At 34.3% G+C, this 22,138-nt stretch overlaps 4 protein-coding genes across 6 annotated transcripts in view; all 4 read right to left on the bottom strand.

Annotated features, from left to right (window-relative positions):
- LOC145237897 (receptor-type tyrosine-protein phosphatase alpha-like) lies at positions 1-8,133 on the bottom strand. 2 transcript variants are annotated; one of them, XM_080100888.1, is made up of 15 exons: positions 8,048-8,133; positions 7,781-7,924; positions 7,479-7,639; positions 6,918-7,053; positions 6,729-6,832; positions 6,482-6,588; positions 6,327-6,394; positions 6,144-6,263; positions 5,939-6,082; positions 5,744-5,883; positions 5,543-5,678; positions 2,827-2,993; positions 828-1,045; positions 224-329; positions 1-60 (listed from the first exon to the last, which is right to left on the bottom strand). In XM_080100888.1, the coding sequence occupies exons 1-13, from the start codon at positions 8,126-8,128 to the stop codon at positions 985-987; spliced, it is 1,569 nt and encodes a 522-aa protein (XP_079957014.1). In that variant the 5' UTR covers positions 8,129-8,133; the 3' UTR covers positions 1-60; positions 224-329; positions 828-984. The 2 variants fall into 2 exon arrangements, with proteins under 2 accessions (XP_079957014.1, XP_079957015.1); XM_080100889.1 differs by lacking the exons at positions 1-60; positions 224-329; positions 828-1,045; positions 2,827-2,993 and adding an exon at positions 5,086-5,304.
- LOC145237898 (uncharacterized) lies at positions 8,121-12,757 on the bottom strand. Its single transcript, XM_080100890.1, has 13 exons — positions 12,698-12,757; positions 12,468-12,582; positions 12,116-12,297; positions 10,846-11,034; positions 10,629-10,748; positions 10,343-10,563; positions 10,051-10,218; positions 9,746-9,935; positions 9,556-9,670; positions 9,306-9,483; positions 9,057-9,140; positions 8,923-8,996; positions 8,121-8,185 (listed from the first exon to the last, which is right to left on the bottom strand). Exons 2-12 carry the CDS (start codon positions 12,539-12,541, stop codon positions 8,964-8,966), a joined length of 1,554 nt encoding a protein of 517 aa, XP_079957016.1. The 5' UTR covers positions 12,542-12,582; positions 12,698-12,757; the 3' UTR covers positions 8,121-8,185; positions 8,923-8,963.
- Positions 12,758-12,809: 52 nt separating this feature from the next.
- Positions 12,810-18,021, bottom strand: LOC145239099 (cell adhesion molecule DSCAM-like). The gene is made up of 15 exons (XM_080102382.1): positions 17,967-18,021; positions 17,479-17,679; positions 17,351-17,422; positions 16,208-16,375; positions 15,709-15,981; positions 15,288-15,393; positions 15,039-15,229; positions 14,803-14,914; positions 14,501-14,694; positions 14,328-14,430; positions 14,088-14,269; positions 13,620-13,731; positions 13,226-13,416; positions 12,950-13,061; positions 12,810-12,891 (listed from the first exon to the last, which is right to left on the bottom strand). The coding sequence occupies exons 1-15, from the start codon at positions 18,019-18,021 to the stop codon at positions 12,810-12,812; spliced, it is 2,154 nt and encodes a 717-aa protein (XP_079958508.1).
- A 1,553-nt stretch (positions 18,022-19,574) lies between these two features.
- Positions 19,575-22,138, bottom strand: part of LOC145237149 (uncharacterized) — a 29,750-nt gene continuing 27,186 nt past the window's right edge. For both annotated transcript variants that reach the window (XM_080099908.1, XM_080099909.1), the window contains exons 23-28: positions 21,843-21,886; positions 21,636-21,755; positions 21,178-21,303; positions 20,662-20,801; positions 20,282-20,451; positions 19,575-19,967 (exon numbers count right to left, since the gene is read on the bottom strand). In XM_080099908.1, the coding sequence (XP_079956034.1) occupies positions 19,864-19,967; positions 20,282-20,451; positions 20,662-20,801; positions 21,178-21,303; positions 21,636-21,755; positions 21,843-21,886 (704 nt within the window). In that variant the 3' untranslated portion in view covers positions 19,575-19,863. The remainder of the gene's footprint in view (positions 19,968-20,281; positions 20,452-20,661; positions 20,802-21,177; positions 21,304-21,635; positions 21,756-21,842; positions 21,887-22,138) is intronic.

Here is a 22,138-nt window from a genome sequence, read left to right as displayed (position 1 = left end):
CACCACCATTCCAGTTTGTAGGTTTGCAAACATATTTTCCACCTTCACCAGCCTGTGTCCCTGGTTGGATGTAAAGAGTAGATCGACCAGTAAAATTGTTTGGATTAGTTGAACTTTGATATATATTGTTGGAACTTGATGTGGAAACTCTGGCAGATTTTTTACAAGTAATTTTTACAAAGTAACCCACAAAATGAGGGTTTATTTAAAGTTTGTTTTTTACCTAAACCAATTGGCTGTGGGCCTTGCGTACCCAGTTATTGTGCAAGATACAGATTTTGTCTGGGTAGAAGATGCAACAATGGATGACAATGTGAGGGTTAATTTGACTGCAAATAAACAAATATAATTCAAATAAGTCATTTTTCACTTTATCATGTTTAAGTTTTGTTTTCAAAAAGTGTTTTTTCAAACAATATTTGCTAAAAATAAATACATTAAAACACTGTATACGGATCTGTTCATAAGTTTAATGGTGAAAATAACGGCCAATATCACTGATGATGGCATGAGCATTTGCCGAAATGTTTGAACAATAAAGCATGTCGCTTTTAACGTCTATTTGGGCCGTTATTTTCACCATTAAACACATTAAGGTTTATTAAGAGACTACAATAAACAAAACTTATTTTTTTATGTTAGTTCACTGAGAAACTCTCCAAACATGTGGGAATTTAAACAGACAATTTTGAGAGCACAATACAACAATCACTGCCATTTGAGTACCAATGGTGAAGTTTTTCTGGAATGTATATTAACATCCAAAGTTTACCTTGTTTAACATGGCTGGTGACATCTATCGGACAAAATGGGACAGTGAAACCTACCACATTCACAGTAATTGTTGTGTCACTTGCAGGCATGGTGAGTGTTTGAGTTAAACTGTAGTTTGTTGTTGATGTTCCAAGTAAACTTGTTGATCCATTAAAAGTGTAGGAAATATCCAGTGGTTGTGTAGATTGGCGTGATATTGAAATCAATACATCAAATGTTTGACCAGCTACAGCACTGTACTCTGATTGGTCTAGAGAGAGTTTTCGGGTTTCTGAAACAAACAGTACAAAAACTCTAGAACAGACTTACAGATTATTGTGCAAAATGTCAACCAAAAAAATCTAACAAAAACAATGGCATTTAGTTGCTGGGATCAAAGTTTTGCAAAAATAGCAAACGAACAAAATAAACCTTTTTATGATCGAAATACACTATTCTTGATTAGACAGGTTGCTAATACCATTACAACAAAATCTCATACTCTTTGATACATTTTAATTCCAAATGTAATTTGCATAAAATTTTGCTAATTATGGGTCCCCTTCCCTGAACATATATTCTTTTTGTCCATACTTTTTTTTTCTTTTTTATCTGACACTGGTTTGTAATATGTGTCAAGAAAGAGTGCTTCAAATTTAACCAAATTTAAACAGATGTTAGGTATTGATCCAAATTTGATCCTCCATCAGTTTGATCCTGAATAACCCAGCGGTTCACCCACAGGTCCCCAAAACAGAAAAAAATTTGAAACGGCTATACCAGGGGTGGGGAACCTTTTTGTTCATAAAGGCCACTCAACGTTTTATCGACACTTGTGTAGGCCGCATAGACTATTTCCTAGGCCTAGGACAGTGGTGTTCAAACTTTTTAAATTACGGAATGGTAGTTGTGTAATTTTCTCTTGCGGAGTCGTTGGAATTACGGTCCAATCTGAATAAAGGTAAATAAACTTCCCTCCACATTTCCACCTTCACTACAACATTCAGGATTTATTTCACTTGTAGATGCGCTTGTTTACGTATATCAGTGATCTAAGGGCAGCCTGTGACATCACAGACAAGTCTCAGACATTAGAGTATGCGCGAACAATTGCTTTGTTTGTTACAGAAGTATGATTGTCATGAGATCCTGTCTTACAGAAATCACTTTGTGAACCAATCTAAGGCAAACACCGCTGCTCTAGAACTTATCAAATAGTAATGGGAGACAAAAAATCCCTACAAATTCCTTTTCGTTGACTATTTTCTATGGGTACAGCGTGCAATATCAAGATCCTAAAATGTATTTATGCATCGTAGGCCGCACTTAGTGCTCTAAAAGGACGCATGTGGCCTGTAGGCCACAGGTTCCCCACCCCTGGGCTATACTGTCTAAAGTTCACAATCTAGGAGTTTTATGCTTTATTGGTCACAATTTAGCTTCTTTTTTTTTGCAAATAATTTTGAAAATCAGTATTTATGTCATGTATAAATTAGGCAAAACGGTTGACACACCAAGGACTGTGTGCTATTGAAACCGGTGTCAAAAAGTAATTAAACCTCCCTGTCTGCATTGTGAGAGGTTACAACAGGTCAATGGTGTTCATTTGTTAAGTGAATTGTTATGTATACCTCTGTAGCAAATGGCTTTTTTATTTATAGTGTCTGTAATATAATTGTTAAGGCTTTTTAGGGAAATTTGTGTCTAAAACTGACCTTGGATGGCCATATCAGCAAGAGATTAAATTATTTTTTTCCATTGTTTTTTTGCTACTTAGTTAATTATATGACAATAATGATGCAAAATAATATGGACAGAACTTTTTTAAGTTTGGGATACTGCTAATAAATTCTTCTTAAAAATCAGATATGTTTGTTTACTGTAAGTAACTACCGTAAGTTCATTTTTGGTTGCAAAAAAAACTATATGTGTAGATCAAATGATGAGTATGGTAAATGGGTAAGTAGGATACAGAATATATAAAATGAAAGTATAAGTATGTGAAAGCCACCTTTCTTGTTTGTCACTGTAATTGTTTTCTCAGTTCTTGTTAAAGTGGGTATAAAGTCTTACCTGAATAGGCACAAATATAGTAACGAATTGAAGTACACTTTGCTGTGTACCATGTCCAAACAGAGTTTGATCCACTCCGCATCCCACGAAGGAACATGCAACTCCATTGTCACTTGGTTGATTAGGTTCCCATGCATTAAACCCAGGAGAGTGATTCCATGATTGACCTAAAATTCCATTCAAACAAATAAGTTAAATTAATTCTGATACAAATCATAGCAGTAACACAGCACTTAAAATTAACATTGTCGGAAATAGCTTTGCAACAGTGAATTTTTACAAAGCATGACAAAGTAAAGAGCATTGATGATGGATAGAATGTAAAGTGCTACAACTACAATGTTCCTAAAAAGCATTATGTGACAGTGACTCACAATAGAGTAATAGTTTCTAACCTGTGGATTATGACCTTTGTAGGAGTCGTTTGTCAGTTTACAGGGGGTTATGAGGCATTAGATCAGCGATTTTTAACATCAACCAATTCTGTACCACCTTAACACTTATTTTATTATCAAGTACCACCTAAAACCTTTTGAATGGGTAAAGATAGGCCTGTTCTTCTCGACTAGGCTAACATTTCTGAAATCAGCAAGGTTAGCAATTCCAAAATAATGTTTAGGCCAAACCCAGGGCTGATCAGTTGAATGGCAATTCAAATAAGTAATGTGATGCTAACAACCTTTTACTGTATAGTTGATACCAGGCAAAATTTCGGTGCTAAAAATGTTCACTGTCATGGCAAAATAGTCCAAGTCAAAAACATAAGAAAAAGTTTGCTAAAATTTAAGTCTATTTTTGACATTATACTCACCACAGATTGCTACATTGCAGATAATCAAGAAACAAACTGCAATTATCCAATACATTTTGCACCAATACTTTATGCTGCTACCAACACCAAGCAACATCATTGTATGTGTTTAATGCTCCTAAAGACCACATACTAAATCTATGGCCATCTTTCCTGAGCTTAACTAAACACAACATACTTGTTGCTGCTTAAAGGTCTGCACACCCACATAAGGAAACTCCTACTAGCTGTAAACATTGCGTTGCATGGATATACATGATATGACATGATATGTTTCAGGTTTTTACATGACAAGTATAATTCACAACTTAACACTGCACTGCCATAAATCTAAATAAAACAGTATTTTGTGAAAATTCTATAATAAGTCACAACAAATTATGCCACATTTAAAACTAACCAAAACAGAGTGAAATAAGAGCACTAATAGGATACCTTCAATTTCATTAAAATCAGGTTAACAAAAATTTTTTACTACACTGTTTAACCACCCATCACAACCTTTACAGCAAATAATCTAGTACATTAAAGGCAATGTTTCAGCTTCCACTGTGTACATTCCAAGTTTAGGTAATTTCTTGTGCACAAACTTTTATTTTAGAAAACAGTTATGTGGAAAGTAATTTCTATGAATCTGCATGCCCAAAAATGTTAGATTTCATGCTTGTCACCATTTTAAGTCTTGAAATAATTACATATTGTTTATTGGATCTAATATACTATTTTACCGTCATTTTTGCTGGCTCTGTTCCTTCTGCAGGCATAAACGCTTGGGTCCCACATATGCATAAAGTTATCAGTGAGGTAAAAAGTGACATGGGGACATGCTCAAATACATTTACTGCAATATGCACAAACTGTTAAAAACGTATAGAATTCAGTCAGTTTTAGGTGTTTAACAGATTACCTGTTGCAACATAGAATTTGATATGAGAAAAAAAACTTTGTGATGACTAATAAAATAACACACTTGTAAAACTATGCTGCGGTTTCTTTTGACAGAGTATGTACTGGTGATATTAAGGTAAACAGATGATATGTCTTTATACCTACAGAAAAATGATTCAATTAACCTAAAACAGACAGCTTAACAGTAATATAACAGAGGAAATAAGAATAACAAAGGACGAGAAATAAGAATAACCTATGAATACATAAAAAGAATCGTATAAAAATGGTATTATGATAAGATTCACATTTTAATGTATTTTTATCAATTGCAAATCGCTGTATCTAAACCACAATATATGCTATGTGCTTATAGTATTCCAGTAACTGCACTGAACTGGTGGTAACCACTTTTCTGCTTTTCTTTTTTAATCATTTGTCAAAGGCTAACACAGCAGCATTTCAACCACAACCTTCAAATCATAACCTCAACTAAAATACTCTATGCATATGTTGCATTACAAAAAACTTTGGAATACAATTACTATAACAAACTTTTCCAAACTGCTTTTATTCACTTTCTCAGTGAATTACATTACATACTTGTTGTTGGATGTGTGTTGAGCAGTAAATATATTTGAGAGTTTTTAGTGTTTTTAAAGATAAATATAAGTACAGTAAAAAGCTATTAGGCAAAAAACAAAAAACGTTTAGTTCATGTAAATAGAAAATGATTCAACCATTTTGTTCACTGTCAAGTAGCATGCCTTGTACGTCTCCTAAAAATACAAAGGGCCTAATCAATCACTTTCCAGTGGTTTGTTTGCTTACTTTATTCTGTTCAACAATGCAAAGGGTTAAAATTGCATTTTAATACATAGTTTTTTACATAGGCATTCTGGTATGGGCAAAAGATTCTTGATTTACTATTTGTTGCTAAAATCCATTGTCTGTAGGCCTTGCAGCAAATTAAACTTTATTTCTTTAAACAACTATACATCAACAACATGTCTGTACCAGATTAAGAGCAAAGCAAGGAAGAGACTCTTTCACATCTTTCATTGTCCTAAACACATCGATTTTCTTGTCAACTTCAAACCGTGAGAAGAGATTCGACAAACAACAAAACACTGCAGTTCTAGTCAACCCATTGCTGAAAAACATACAAAGAATAAAGTCAACCTGAATTATGCATAGCTCATTTAAACAAACACTTACTTGGAACAAACCAAGACATTTCCTTTAATTTCATCACTTCTTATTGATTTGATAAAGGAGAAAAACTCAACAAACCCAGAAACATCAGATGGAGAATCATCATCATTCCAAGAGTCATAACATATAAGTTTTGTGTACATCTGGAAAACAGACATTTGAGTTACTTCATGAATGCAAGTATAAACTTTACATTACATTGTTTCTGTTCTCTGCACTCTCCACATAAAAACTTTCCGTTCCATGATAACCAGGTTGAGATTCTGTTTTACTCACAAGTGTTACACAAACATTCCCAAACTGTTTTGTAGTGTTTTGGTTGCTAGGCAACAGGCCAGAATCCTGTAGTGGCAAATATTGTTGGTGTGACAAAAGCTTCTAAATACACATTATGCATAAATACCTTTAATTTGTCTAGCATTACAACCAATTCAATATTTTGATTTAAAATTAGTTTCCAGAAACCTTGAAATTGTCCAGAAATTTCACTGCAGACTAAAATATCATTCTCACTTCCATAACCCTGAAATAATAATACATTGTAGGTATAAAGTCCTGTATCCCAAGAAATAACAAATTATTTTACCGGTACTTTGTAGGCTTTCGTGATTGTTTTTGTAAAATTGTCATAAATGTGGGAGTGGAAAGCTTCATCTGAAATAATGAATGTTTAAAAACTAATTTATGCAAACAGACACCTTGTGCTAGCAGTAAAGAATGCAAAAATGACAGCAAGCTTACAAGCAACAGTTCGTGGAGTTTCAATTGTCACACTGGCAACTGATGGTTCATCCAAAGTTTGTTGCAGTAAATTAAATTGGTTTGTGACCAAGTTGGTAGTAGGATGTCTACATAAAAATTCACAATTTTTATTGATGACATGAAATACTTCAGGCATTATAAAAACAGTGGCAGTGAAGAGAATCACAAATTAATTATGTTGTATCTTGTGCAGGCATGTCAGTAAAAATGTTTCTTTGGGACAAACCTGCTTAAACTGTCAATCACAGATTTAAATTGTTGCAAATCCAAATCAGTTTCACCAAACATTGCCAGTTCTGTCATGGCTTTGTACAAGAAAATGTATTGCTCCTAGAAATGAAATAAAAACCAATGGTACACAAAACCGATAACACATAAACAAACAATGTCCTTAAGTAGGTTCAATACTTGTCACCTCAGTTTGTACTGTTTCCAATCTGTGCTGCCTTATGTGGAACACAACCTGATAAACATCAACTTGTTCAGTTTTCTTCATTTCATCGATCAAATAATCAAGTGCAATGAAAGTTCCAGTTTGTCCAGATTCATGTCTGTAGTAAATAAATATCACAAGTTGTGTATTGATCAGCACTTTGACTGCTTTTGAGTCTGCATGTGCTAATTGGCAATAGAATTTCAAGAATTTTAAAGCTCAAGATATCATGATCTATGAAATGATGCTCAAAATATAGGTACAATGCATTTTTTTGTAAAAAAGAGTAATGACGAGCACTTTTTACCATTTATCACATGCTGTGAAAAAATACAATCAAGATGTAAAAAAGAGTAATGTGAAAAAAAGTATATATTTTTATCATTTGTTTGTACTATACTATCTAGCAGCTATATTAAGATTGTAAACAGTACATCAAGGACATACAAATAAAGTTAGTGTTGCCACAATCAGACTGTTAGGTTTAGATGTCTGGTCATTTTGAGTCTGTAATGATTGAATAAACATGATGCTAATTCTTACATTGAATGCACCACAGCAGGACAACTAGTTTTACTAGACGATTCAACTTCTTTAATTTTTTCATTCACATCTGACACAAAGAGCATGATTCCACTTGATGTCGCTGGAGTGCTGCAAGCTGGCCATCCTATGTATTGAAATTGTGTGATGAAACGGAACTCCTAATAATTGAAAGTATTAAGTAAATTCAACAACTTTGTGACAAAATATCCAAACATGATTATGTGGTTTATGGAATTTATCTACATTTACATGCTGCTAAAATGTTTGCAGGTTGCAGATTAAGCAAAACTTTCACTTACAGATGAATATTGTCCACTTGCATCTTCCACACCAAACTTCCTTGTGATGTAACAACCATGATTAGTGACATCATCAAGTCTTACAATGATTGTTTCATATTCTTTCACACAACCAATATTGGACCAATATTCCACACACCGATTCTGTAATCATGAAATTGAGTGTCTAGATTTGCCCCAGTGCAAAACATTCAAAAACCAATCGCAAGCAAGTTTGTTTTGAATTTTTTTAAATCAGTTGTAATTTAAATTATTTAAAATGCAAACCGTTCCATGATTATCCATGTGGTCCAACATGATGATAACTTTGGCATTTTGATTCCAAACAGTTCTCCAGAATTGTCCCATAGTTTCGTAGGTTGGACTTTCAGTGGTAATCCATTTATCTAAAACCTGGATGCTTGCCTAACAATTTTGGTTATTAAAACAGCTTTTTTTCTCTTTATCCTAAAATTTAGTCGTTAAAAATGTTTTGTCAATTAGAAGGGTATCTTTTAACACAGGGGTCACCAAACTACGGCCCGCGGGCCGGATCCGGCCCGCGAGGTCATTTCATTCGGCCCGCGAACACATTTTTGGTTTGCCAAATCGTATTGATAACTTTGTAACATTCAAAAATTAATCTAGTCCTTACGAAAGTTTTCCTGTCGCGATATGTAGAATTGATATTACCTATAGTTTCATAGAATTACAATGCCCAAGATTGATCCAAACCGGTTTGTTACGTCTCAAATAAGACTATAAGTGTTAATTGTGCGCAAATAATTGCCATATTTTGTTACTTGTGACGTAATCTACAAGCATTGCTCGTAAGATGAGACACTCTGTACAATTCAACAGTCGCATTACCAGATTTTAAATAGCATTGTAGAAAGACCATCTCTTGGCCCCCTATAAAAATCACCTCGAGGGATAAGTTTGGAAAGACGGCGCTGGGGCGTGCAAACTATGCAGCCTGCGTGAATCATTATTAAACTTATCCGGCCCGCAGTGAAAAAAGTTTGGTGACCCCTGTTTTAACATATTACGAATATTCATACACTAAATAACCCATAATGTTACATATGCATACTACCTGTGTTTAAACAAGACCATTTACGATATACTACCATGTCTTCTGCTTCAGTTATTTACAATCTCACCTTTGTAAGTGAGATATTAACATAATCACCAGTTCCACCAACTACTTGAGGTCTGCTGCTTGTGGTTGCTGAACCTTAATAAGAAAAATGTTTATTTTAACAATTGTATATTATTTGTCAATGTTGATACATACTTGAAACAACTTCATATGATTTTCATGTGTTTCAATGCAATTTGTTGAACATTCCCTGACATTACTGTCACATGAACAAAGTCTCTAGAATCATAAATCAATTATCAAATAGAGTTTGCTAAAGTTAATGGTTTAGAAAAGGTATGATAACTTAAGGGTTTCAAATGGAGTTTGCCTAGTTAAAAGTACAAAACCTGCTGACCTATGCACTTAATTATTTTTAAACATACATTTGGGCAGTTTACTAACTTCAAACTCCTTCCTAATAGGCTTGTGTCCATTCTTTAAACTCTGTACATAGAATTTCTTAAGATCCTTGGCAGCGATTCTAGTTTTTCCCACAGTTTTAGTTTTCTTTGCTTTGTGTTTGGAAAAATCTTTTTCATCAGATCTTTGAAGAAAGTTTAATCTCAAACCAATTTTGTTTCTGTAAAAAGATAAAAATATTAAATATTTGCAAATACATCTTGTTTGAATATCAATTAGAAATGTGTCTTACCTGTAATAATAAACCAGTACTCCCAACAATGTCAGAATCACAACCAAACTTCCTAATCCAACAGATATTCCAACAGTAGCATTATCACTTTGTTCATTGGAAGGGTTTAAACTTTCTACAAACATAAAGTTCACCATAAGTCAAATGGCATTTACTGATCCATTTTTATGAAGTTTGACTGTTTGTTTACCTTCACCTTTTGAGCAATTTCCATCAATTTGAAACACAAGTCCGGAGCAATCGGAAGTTTGCAGTTTAAATGATGCATCTATTCTATCATTATCACCAATTTCTATTTCATATTTGGTTAAATTTGATGGTTGAAGGTCAACAGCTACATTTTCAATGATGCTATTGTTCCAATGTCTGCTGGTGGAAACCTGACAAAGAACATCATTTTAAAGTATGCAATCAAGAAACAAGAAAATAGTAAATAATGTCAAAGAAATGTCATGGAAAGTAACTGAAAATTGTCTTTTAAAAACAAAACCTCACTTGTAAAAGAGTTATTGTTTCTAACAATGACTGTGGAATGTTTATTTGAATTTCACAAGTTGAAGAATATTGAATCATCTGGCTTGTTACATTCCGAAAGACTGCTGATGTTTTTGCCATAGCATGTGCTACAGCTGTTTTTCCAATATGCTGTAACTGATGTTCAATCTGAACAAAGTTTATTATTTAGGCCTAGCAAGAGTTAAAAGGTGAAAACCTATGATTCAGCACAATGGAGTTGATATTATATAATCACAAATATACAACTTAGATTGCTATCAATTTCACATACAGATATGTTGAAGTTCGCATCAGTTGGAAGTTTGTCAATGGTTGTTTCATATTCAAAGTTTGTTGTTGATGTTTGTGTTAAAGTCTTCCTAATATTGACTGCAGTATTTGGGTCAACAACAGATATCGTGTAATTAAATGTCCCCTTGTACTTCGATTGATCTTTCCATTTCACAATAACCTTGTGATCATAACATTTGCTTGTGTCAAGAATTTCAACACCTACATATAAGTCACAATGAAAAACTTTAAAAGTGGTACAAGAAATACACTAATATGAAATGTACCTGAAAACAAACATAGAAATGGATGCCTTTCATTACAACTGCTATTTGCTATTTTTCCGTTTTGATTAACAATTTTGCACCATGCTGTTTTGTTTCCTAAATATCCATTTGAATCAGTGCCTAAATGCAAAAAATACCAAAAACAGGTAAAAATGTTTGGCTTTTTGGTGCTTTCGTTTTTAAATGTTATTTATAACAATAACAAAATTGTGCTTACTTTCAATCCATATGCCCTGTTGAAAAAGTTGCTGTAATTCAAATTGCAGGTTGGAATTATTCAAAAACTTAGCTTGTGGCAAATTTCCCCCATTGTCTGTGCATTGTTGGGAAGCATTGGAATATGTTGTTTGTCCATCGTGTGTGACATAATAAAGACCATTGTGTTCGTTAACTTCAGAAAATGTTGCTAAACAGAAAAAGAAACACCTTGAGTTATACAAAAGGTTATTGTGTTTTTAAAAAAGTGATGAAATATTCTAGACCAGCGGTTCCAAAACTGGGGTCCGCAGACCAACTGGGGTTCGTACAGCAGTTTCAGAGGGTCTGCAAGGAGAATTAGTCCATCAAGCAGAGGTGTGCAACATATTTCACCGGTGGGTCATATAACCAATTTCGGACATCAAGCGAGGGTCATACAATTTTATTCATGTGTACCATAAATTTGAAATTCTTCCAAAGCATCAAGAAGTTACATGGTTTCACAACAAAATAATTGTTTACTACACAAAGGGAATTATTACATCACATTTGGTTTAGTACTTGCAAACTGGTTGGAAAACGCTGGTTTAGATAATACTAGTTATGTATGGTATAGTAATTTTGGAGATTTACCAAAAACTAGTGAAACATTTTGCTGAATTCTCAAGACAATTGCATTTTTTCTCTAAATCGGTGTGTTGGTGAGGGCCACACTAAATAGTTTGATGGCCCTCACCAACACACCGATTTAGAGAAAAAATGCAAATAGTTTTGCACACCCCAGCTTTGTTTCCAGAGGGTACCCAATGTATGACATTGATGTGATTCAATGATAAAACTTTCTCGGATGTAATGCTTGCTTTATATTAGTCTTTACTAAAGACTCTTCAGTTAGCGAATGTTTTCAACATTATATATGTACTATTATGATATACTAGAAAAAAAATATTAGAAAGTTTTTAAATATTAGGTTTTAGCGTAATACCGAAACCGACTGTATGTTGTACACGACATGAGAGTTGCGCAATCCTAAACCAAAACCAAACATTGATGAGTTAATTGCACCAAAACAAGTGCACCCATCTCATTTAACGTCTATTTGGTAGTTTTTTTCTTTTTCTTTCATTGCTGTGGTTTTTGCGTTTTTTTTAATTTTTATAGGGCCGCAACATAACAAAATAATTGCAAAAGGTCCACCATGCAAATTTTAGTATAAAGTTTGGGAACCGCTGTTCTAGACAGTTCTACTTAAATGCAGTCAAAAAGAGTGTTAAAATAAAACCATGTACCTTCCACCTGTAGGGTTTTGTTAACTTGTATTTCAGGACGGTTATATGCAACACATGTATAATGGCCGGTTTGTGAAATGCTTGTGTACATCACAGTTAGTAGAGCAGTTGTTTTGTAAAGTCCTTCCTTTGTGGTTTGATACATAGCTGATGATGTCATGTTTCCTATTTTGCTTCCATTCCTACACAACGATACCACAGCATTGTATAAATAGACACTGATTGTGGACAAATTGAAACAAACATGTTATATGTTTCAGCCATGATGAATCTAATGACCTTAGTGCCTGTTAGATCATCTGTACATGTACCATTTGGCAAGAAAAAAAACAATTTACAAATAGTGCTTTACCTAAACCATGTTACAGTAGGGGAAGGGAAACCATAAGAAAGACATTCAACTTTGAAATTCTCCTGTATTTTCATCAATAGAATACTTTGATGAGAAACAGAAATGTTGGCAGCAACTGAAATATCAAACCAATGACATTTTCAAGTAAAGCAAAATCGGTTGATAGAATTTTGTTTTGTTGTATTAAGAAACAAAAATACTACTGTTTTTTATTTATTTTACTTTAATACCTTGGATTTGTACATCAATATGTTTGGCTTGACCAGCTATTGTCTTTAAAGCTTCACATTTGTAAACCCCTGCTTCACTTATATGTTGAAGGGTAAAATATAAAGTCCAAACTCATTTGTTTTCAGGGTATGAAATAAGAGTGCGTCGCTGGTATATATTGTAGCTTGAATTTTTGATAACTTGAGTTCCATTTCTAAACATGTTTTGATTGTTATGAATCATAAAATGTGTATAAGTCTTTAAACATTTACCTTGACCAAAATGATGGAGGTCTAGGGTAACCATAAGAAGTGCAAGTAAATATATATTGTACTCCGAATTTCATGACTTTTGTAGTGGGTAAAGCAGTTAGATTAGAATCAACTAAATAAAAGGAAAATTCCATAATTAATGACAATGTACTTACTGGTACAGTTTTGTTCATGAAATTGGCAAGTAACTAAGTGCTATATGCAGGTATTAATGTTTGAAAATAATTTTTTTTCTGCTTTCTATGTTTCAGAAAAAAATCCATACAAAATGCATACCTAGAACTTGTACATCAGAGCACTTGGCATATCCATTAACATTGCTCACAACTTCACATGTATATTTGCCAGCTTCACCATAATCATCAAGTGTAACATAAAGTTTTCGAACAACTTTATTTAGTAATGCTGTTGCTTCTTGAGATGTTTGATAAATATTGCTGGTGGTTGTTGTCACATATTTTGACCCCCTAATAGCACAAATGTTGGTAATTAGCATGTTTGGACTTTTTCTGCTGGCACTGATGAGACCCTAGAGGTTGAACAATGTGCAATTTCTGCCAGAAAACATACACATATGCAAACACTGTTTTGTTGCAATGAGTTAAGCCTTTCTTTAAAATGATTAACATTTTGCCAAAGCAAAAATCTGTGTATTATTTTATCAACTTACTTTTTCCATGTAATTTGCGGTATTGAAAAACCATATGAAGAACAAGTGAAAACCTGCTGCACTCCAAATTTAACAACATGTTCAGCTGGAGATGTTGACACATTTGCAGCAACTAATAAAAACAATAAATGTAAAAGTTAAAATTTAAGTATGCTATAAATAGCTGGTGTTCTGTAATAAAGCTAATTATACCAATTCATAAACACCATTGCCTGCCACATATGCTACACATGCTATCTTTTTAATAAGGTTATAGCTTAAATCAGCAAGTATAAATGTGCATTTATTTATTACTGATCTAGTCCTGGTCCATTTATTTATATTAGTGATAAGATTTGGATTAATTTCTACTGAGAAAATGCATCAAGCAACACTTATATTATTGATTTGACTTTGGCAGGTAAATGATCAAACTTGTATGGTACAGTTGGTGGAGAGATTGCCTTAAAAATATACTTCTTAACACACCTTGAACTTGAATGTTTCGCATCAGATAAGCCTCAGTCTCAGCACTTGGAACTTCACATGAATATTCTCCTGCCTCACTGATATGTTGAAGTGTAATCGAAACAGTACGGATAATTTTATCTCCCAATGTGTTTATAATTGTTTGATAAATATTTCCACTTGAACCAACCAAATTTCCATTCCTATCACAAAATAAAATCAATAAACTGTTTTTTATTAATCAGCCAATCTAAGTGCAACCTTTTCCATGTGATTTGTGGGGTGGTGTGTCCATATGAAGTGCAAGTAAACATTTGTTGGTTTCCCATCACAAAAACATGTGAAGAAGGCGACACAGTGATTGCTGAAAGATATTTTTTAGGTTATGTTTAGCTTAAAAACCACAAAGCTGACCTTGCCAAGTGCTATCTAACCTTGAGCTTGTATAACTGATGTTATAGCAGGTCCAACAATGTTACTACTAACTTCACATGTATATTGGCCAGCTTCACTATAATCTCCAAGTGTAACATAAAGTTTTCGCACTGCTTTATTTTGTGATGTTGTGACAGTTTGAGATGATTGATAAATGTTTCTGCCATTAGAAGTACTTACTGAGTCATCATGTCTGCAAGATAACAAACCTATGTGTTGCATATAAATTACTACCAAATATTTTTTTAAACACAGCTCCTAAATGTGGTATTTAAGTGGATCAAGTGTTTGTGTATAATACCTTTTCCATGTCATAGTAGGTATTGGGAATCCATATGAAGTGCAAGTAAATATTTGTTGGACTCCAAGTGTAACAACTTCTGCACTCGGAGATGTGTTTATCCTGGCAGCAACTGGAAAACGAAATCAATGATTAAAATTATTAAAACAATGTTTTAGATAAGCCAGAGTTCTTAAAAAATCTTTCAAAACACATGTCGTACTAGAAAAAAGTACTATAAATTATACTGTCCCCACCATTGACAGTGAATGTCTTGTCTACATTTCCCCCTCCATTCCAGTTTGTAGGTTTACAAACATATTTTCCACCTTCACCAGCCTGTGTCCCTGGTTTGATGTAAAGAGTGGATACAGCAGTGAAACTATCAACGTTAGTTAAACTTTGATACACATTGCTGGAACTTGATGTGGAAACTTGAGCAGAATTTCTGGGAAGTAAATGAGAAAAGTGATTAGAAATAAATGTCTGGCTTTTAAATTTCTCACCTGAACCACCTGGCTGTGGGACGTGAGTACCTAGTTATTGTGCAAGATACTGATTTTCTCTGGGTAGAAGATGCAACAATAGAAGTGGATGTGAGGGTTGATTTGACTGTAAACATAAACAAACCAAAATTGCACAGTGACTGTTTAAAGTTTTCATACAAAACAGAGGAAATAAATGCCTTGTTTGTTCCCATCACTGTACAGACCCTACATCAATTCTGTTGAGTTTAAATTTAAATTTAAAAACATAGGTGTCATGATAATTGCTCGATTTGTATGCTATGCTGCCAGCAATCCTCATGTTTCTTGGATACACATATGACTAGCAATGAATATACAAAGAAAACAGCAGAACAATACCCTATCATTTGAAAGTTTGATCTGCAAGACAAAAAAATTTGATCTGCAAGACAAACCTTACCTTGTTTAACTTGACTGGTAACACTTAGTGGACAAGATGGAACTGAGAAACCTACAACATTCACAGTAATTGTTGTGTCCCTTCTAGGCATGGTGAGTGTTTGAGTTGAACTGTAGTTTGTTGTTGATGTTCCAAGTGAAGTTGTCACTCCATTAAAAGTGTAGGAAATATCCAGTGGTTGTGTAGATTGACGTGATATTGAAATCACTATAATAAATGTTTGACCAGCTACAGCACTGTACTGTGATTGGTCAAGTGAGAGTTCTCGGGTTTCTGAAACAAACAAGATTTGGAGGACTAAACAAAGGTCAATGCAGAAATTAAAACTAAATGCATAGAATTCCAAATACACCACTGTTAGTCATGTTTCAAAAATCTTTAGCTATGTTTTAAGATGATTTCTAGTGGATTTAAGTTAAGCCTTTAAACATATACTGTAAACAATTCAAAAAGCTGAATTCCATGCAGATTATGTCCCAATGCATATTTCAATTTTTACCTAAATAGGAACAAATATAGTAACGTTCCAAAGTACATTGTGCAGTGTACCATGTCCAAAAATAACTTGAGCCACTCCTCTGTCCACAAAACATCATACAATCTCCATATTCCCTTGGATGATTAAATTCCCATGCATTATACCCAGTGTGGGTCCATGATGATGAAACTGGTGCAAGAAATTTTGTTACAAAAGTATTTTTGCAGAAAACAATAAAATAAACATAAATATACCATCTACACATTAAATTCAATTTTTTCTGCAAACATATTAATTAAACAAGTTTAGGGTTGTTTTCCATTGGTAACACTTCAACATTAATTAATCTGGAGCAAACATTCCACTGTTCCCAACACTTCCCTTTAAGATAGATATGATGAAGCATATATTAAACTGTCTGATGGTTATAGAGGCATGCACCCAAGATAATGTGTTGTTGCTTTTGTACCAGGGTGGATTCAACCTTATTTATATTCTACATGTAAGTAATTACACCAATAACAAGAATTCAGCTCCCTTGGGGGTATACAACTGTCACAAATATTCTAGACCACCCCATGACAATATCCCACGGCCCAAATACAATGCATCACGGACAATTTCTGTACGTCTGGAGTCTATCGTTGCAGGCGCTATTGTGTTGTCATTGTTGTAGTGTCCCAATTTTATCGCGGCGCTGTTGCCCGTTGCAGTCTCCATTGTTTTATCTAAAGGAAATCGTTACGGCATGTTAGCGCCTTTTTACCCTTTTCATGGTTGCATCAGCGTTATAAAAGCGCCCATCTAACGAGAGAATAGAACATAATATATAAGATAGAATTGAGAGATAACTGGGAAGTAGTGCTGGATTGTTTGTTTGTCGTTTTGTGTACGTCTGGTTGAACGTAAATAAATGTAAAAAGAAGGGTTTGCTGCCGATCAGAGTACACGAGCGTTAGCTGTTAAGGAACTTCCATAGTCAGTCCCAAACTTTTGCGTGCCCATGATAACGGGAACGTGACAACAACCTTTTATAAATGTATATATGCCCAAAGCTAATTGTGACAAAAATGCCTGAGAAAATTATGCATGAATGTTTACAAATGGCTGGCAATCACACTGTACAGATAATTTTTACAACATTTGTCCAAAAATACATCTCACCTTTTGTGGCATAAACTGTTCCATTCTGCCATTGATATGTATTACCCACTCTGTAGCCTCCAGTGTAAACAACTGCGACAAAATAATGCAATTCATATATAGCAAAAACAACAAGATTTGGCTCTTACGGATTTCTGATCCAGACCATCCATTATAATTATTAGCTTGTTTAACAAGTTGATTTTGTGTTTGTTGATCAGGAATGCTTGTAAGTTCTCCACCACCATCTAGACAAGCAGTTCGAGCTTCAGCATAATTTCTTTGTGTTCCAAACAGTCGAAAATATCGACCTTGGCATGTGACTCCATCTGTACACAGCAAAGACAGACCTCAACTTTCTTTTTAATTTAGAAAGGCAGTTTATGCATGAACATTTTTTTCCAGAAATTTGATAATATCTGCTTTGACATGTGATTGCCTCTAAATACGAAAAAAATGTAAATGTGTTTGTTACTGACAACAGTTTCTGTGTAAATAACCTTCACTTTTCTATTTAAACATCATAGTCAAAACACAAATGAGGCTAATTAAGATCTGTTGTAGCACTTTTGTTTATTTTAACATTGTAATCAGTTTTGAAAGTATCAACCAAAGTTTTAGACATAGGGTTACTTACCAGCTATTGCCAACATACAGGCAATTAGAACAAATAAAACCGTTTTCAAATACATGTTTTTTTGGTAATTAATCGTAAGTAATCAACAATCAGACATACTGCTTGCTTTGTCGAGTGGGTTTACCTTTATTTTCTCACTGCATTGCATATGGAAGTATATTTCCATCTCAGTAATGATTCTCTATCTATTCCTGACTTGTTGTTGTGACTGTCAGCTCTATTTAGCGCATGTAGGAAGTGTTTGTGTACTGTGATACTTCATTAGGCAACCTACACGGCACAGAGCAAGACAACTTTAAACAAGACTAATATTATGCATTTGTGCCGATACACGAACGTTACAAATATATTCCAAGGTTATCAGTTAGTTACCAACTTTGAAACAACATAACACGAGTAACTTACTTGGCAGAAAATGTCAACATACGTAAGCAACCAAAGATACTTGAATGTTTTTAAATTAACTTAAAACCATCATTTTATTACTTATTGGTTACATCCACAACAAATTCACGTGGAACCACTTTCTCTTGCATAATGAGTGATGCCGCCAATTTTCAAAACTTTTGGCGCCATGGAGCGGTGATTTTTTGTTTTGGGGGGAAATTTGTTAATTTGTTTTGGAAAAAAAACGAAATGCGCTACAAGTTTGACAATCAGCATTCATTAAGACTCGATGTGTTTTAATCTGCTTTGGCAATTGACGAGATGTTTTGTTACGACAGTGGTTCTTAACCTTTTTGGTGTAGTTTCCCATTAAAGTCAACCACCAACTTTGAATTTCCCTCTCTGTTATTTTTATAATGATGTTTCGTGCCCTACGTTAACAAAAAAATATTCTTTAAATAAAATAATTTTGTGAAGCAATTTGGTCTGGAACCCCAAAAGTATACTGCAATCTTATTTGGTTTAAATAGTGCTTCTGTGAGAGATGAAAGATTAAAGTTTTTGGAATATTGAAGAATCTCATCTGCTTGCAACAGTTATTTATTGCATCACAAACAACAAAGGAAAGGCTTTTATTCGCCCACAATATCAAAGTCATTGATACTTTAAGTCTTGTCTGTGATGTAACAAACGGCCTTTGGATTTGTATGTGTCTTGAACACCTTGCTGAAATTAATCTTACATGTTGTTACGGAAAAATGTTAGAAAAGTAACTTTCAACGATTAATTCAAAGCCGGGTTCGACCCTCGGGCCCGAGTTTGGTTACCAGACATAATCTGTGTCGTGCACGTTAGGAAAAAACGAAGCTAGTTCCAACAATGGGGAACACCGAAAAAAGCGTATGACGTCATTTTCGATTTATCGCATTGTGGCAATCCGCGATACCTCTAATACAAAGCAATATATCGTTTGGTAGAAAATCAGACTTGAACTAAATTTGAAAACTGACTTGATATAATTATTACTAAGCTCTACATTTTTATATTTGATTGGCAAAGGTGTGGTTGCAAAGTACCTTTTAACATTAAGCGTGTGGTATTTTTTTACTTCTTACCATGGTTGGGAAAACTATGGACATGTTGGCCCTTTGTTACAAATCGTGTGCCGACATTAGTGTTAAATAGCACATACGATTGTATGAGAAAAATTTAGGAACAAGATACAATAACGATGACAAATTTGTATTGTACACAGTGATTTTTGTAAGTGCAAGAAAGTAAACAAGATATGCAGAATGCATGTGACGAGATGAGAGAAAGATGAGTTTATTTCGCTAAGTGAACATAGCGACACAAATACACTAAAACAATCACCAAGCTCTAAATAGTTGCGCAACGTTAAAACGTTATGAAGCGTAAAATAGTGAAGGGAACAATTTGTGTATAATGGTTAAACGTGATGCTGCAGCTCCGCAAACGAACCACGAAAAGTTTATTAACCAGCAGCTATTCAGGCAATGGAATAATGGAGAAAAGTTTTCATGAGAAGTTTGCATATATCGAGCATGACGCCATGTATTCCTTCATACACAGATAACAATCTTGATAATTCTCCTGCAACAAAAAACAAAAATAAAAAAATTGGGTAAAATAAATATTTTCATTTCTGTCCTTTCAACAGACAAAATGATCATCTACTGTGGCTGTTTGTTTAAAGGTAAGCATGTAATATTGATGACTGATAAATATAGGTAAGCAGCAGACAGTGCACATTGTTTCGATCTGTCAAATCTCATTACAAGGCGTATAGCAAGGCTTCGGCACTCCAGTTTACGGCACTTCAAGCTGGAAGTCATGCCTTACCACAAGTTTACGAATGATTATGCAAACGCAAAATAAGGCTAATGGTTAAGAAACACAGGACTTACTTTTGATTTTGTGCGTTTTTTGTTGGTTACTTACAATGTTAATCCGCAGATTAGGGAGAGTGTCCTTTACATCTTTAACAGCTCTGAACACATCGACCTTCTTCTCAACGTTATACCGAGATACGAGATTCCACATAGAGCAGAATACTCCACTCCTGGTAAGCTCGTTCCTGAACAGAATAAGTTAGTTATAGATTCAAGTTTTATAGACTGGTTTACGATTAAAATGATTCTGCTGAGTGGTATAACGTTTAATAAGTTGTAATCAATTTGCAAGCAACAAACATTAGTAAAAAGGACAGTCCAAAACAATTTCTGGCTAAAACCGGACCGTAGTTCAAAAAGGGTGTCCGACACTCTGATTCGAAGTCTCTACTGACCTGTCAAAGAGCAATATATCTCGAACTCTCTCTTCACTCCGTATCGAGTTAATCAACTGAAATAAATCAACGAGCTCTTTTGCATCAATCAGTGTGTGGTTATCGTTCCATGGCGTAAAAGTCAAATGCTGAACGTCAATCTGAAATAAACAAGATCCAAAAAATCGTCATTGGAACGAGAACATAAAATTTCCTGCATATTTTAAAATCAACCAAGTCCATGTACTTTTTGACAAGCAAAAAATCTGATAATGCACAAAACTCCTAATTTTTTAGTCTTGAGCGACTTGAAGCTGAAATTTACGGCTTATTCTTAATACACCAACATTCAATTAAAACCCAATTTTTGCGTTCATAACGCCTTAACAATGTCCAGCTATTTCGGACTGGTGGATGATGTGTCTGTTTGAATCGATAGTATTTCAGTCAACGAACGAATAAACTCTTTTACCGTGATAATCTAAAAAAATTTACCTTTGAAACCAAGTTCAAAACAAAGAAAACAGGCGTGCTTACAGTTTCATCGTTGTACGGAGTTTCAATAGAGTAATTCTTTCTCTCAGTCGAATCTAAATTCAAGTTGACTGCAATGTTTCCAAAAGAACTTGCAGCGTTTAATTCACTCGGCCATGTGCTTGGATCCTGTAAACGGATTGTTGTTTCTTCAAATTTAGGCCCACAAGTTTTTTGTTTGGAAAACCTTTCACTACTTAAGCATTCTATGATTTTAAAATTGCACATAAACATTCTGTGATTTTAAAATTGCAAAAAGGACCATAGCGACCATAGAACTATCATTAACAGAGGGCATTGGCAAGAATAAAATATAAATTTACTTTTTCTACACCAGTATCTAAAATGACACGAAAATAAACACAGCAGTTAAACAGACATGGTAATACAAAGCTTTAAGTATATGTCATGTAATTTGTAAATTGCATTGCCACCACAGGGATAAAATAACACCCAATTACCTCAGGTTCATTCAAAGTCACGATTACAGCAGGTTTTCTCTCAGCCACAAGTTTCCAGAAATTTTCAGTTTGGTTTGGTGTTTCCTTGCAGACTATAATAGTGTCTTGGTGGTTGTAACCCTGTGTTTTAATAGTTCTTATAAGTTTGCTTTACGTTTACGTATTTAAGGTTTCTGATTCCCATGTTCAAAGTCATTAATTTCATACCTCAACAGTGAAGCCCCATTGGATGTCAACTGAGGAGACACGGTCTGCAAACACAAGAACGTTTTTATTTACTTTGAATAAGTTTCCATGCGATCAGCCCTAAAGCGTTTATGCAAACCAACGACAACGGTATACTGATATCTTATTCGTAGTAAGCCAGGCGAAGCCGTTTTTCGAGTCATTTAATGTGGCAAACATAGGCTAACAATCTCGACCCCGACTAGTGTTATACGTGGGTTCGAATCCAAAAGTAGGCTAGATGTTCTAGCCAATGCCTTGCATTCAGGTAAGCGTGG

The sequence above is a fragment of the Phallusia mammillata genome, chromosome 7 (genome assembly GCF_965637545.1).
Source record: "Phallusia mammillata chromosome 7, kaPhaMamm4.hap1.1, whole genome shotgun sequence".
NCBI classification, from domain to species: domain Eukaryota; kingdom Metazoa; phylum Chordata; class Ascidiacea; order Phlebobranchia; family Ascidiidae; genus Phallusia; species Phallusia mammillata.
Note: the sequence above shows the minus strand (reverse complement) of the source record. Positions and strands in the feature narration are given on the sequence as shown.

Bases quoted from the DNA above. Each gene is read 5' to 3' on its own strand.
- LOC145239099 (XM_080102382.1), bottom strand. From the start codon at position 18,021: ATGTATTTGAAAACGGTTTTATTTGTTCTAATTGCCTGTATGTTGGCA. The intron at 14,695-14,802 runs GTATTATACACA...GTTATCTTGCAG, and splicing joins CCTACTATGACATGGAAAAG to ACATGATGACTCAGTAAGTA. The intron at 13,062-13,225 runs GTATGCATTTTG...CCTTTTATTTAG, and splicing joins CTCTGATGTACAAGTTCTAG to TTGATTCTAATCTAACTGCT.
- LOC145237898 (XM_080100890.1), bottom strand. From the start codon at position 12,541: ATGAAAATACAGGAGAATTTCAAAGTTGAATGTCTTTCTTATGGTTTC. The intron at 11,035-12,115 runs GTACATGGTTTT...TTTTCTGTTTAG, and splicing joins CAAAACCCTACAGGTGGAAG to CAACATTTTCTGAAGTTAAC. The intron at 9,484-9,555 runs GTAAGACACATT...ATCTTTTTACAG, and splicing joins GTACTGGTTTATTATTACAG to AAACAAAATTGGTTTGAGAT.
- LOC145237897 (XM_080100888.1), bottom strand. From the start codon at position 8,128: ATGGGACAATTCTGGAGAACTGTTTGGAATCAAAATGCCAAAGTTATC. The intron at 7,640-7,780 runs GTAAGTGAAAGT...TTCAATTATTAG, and splicing joins CAAGTGGACAATATTCATCT to GAGTTCCGTTTCATCACACA. The intron at 2,994-5,542 runs GTACAGACATGT...ATGGAATTTTAG, and splicing joins CTTGCTTTGCTCTTAATCTG to GTCAATCATGGAATCACTCT.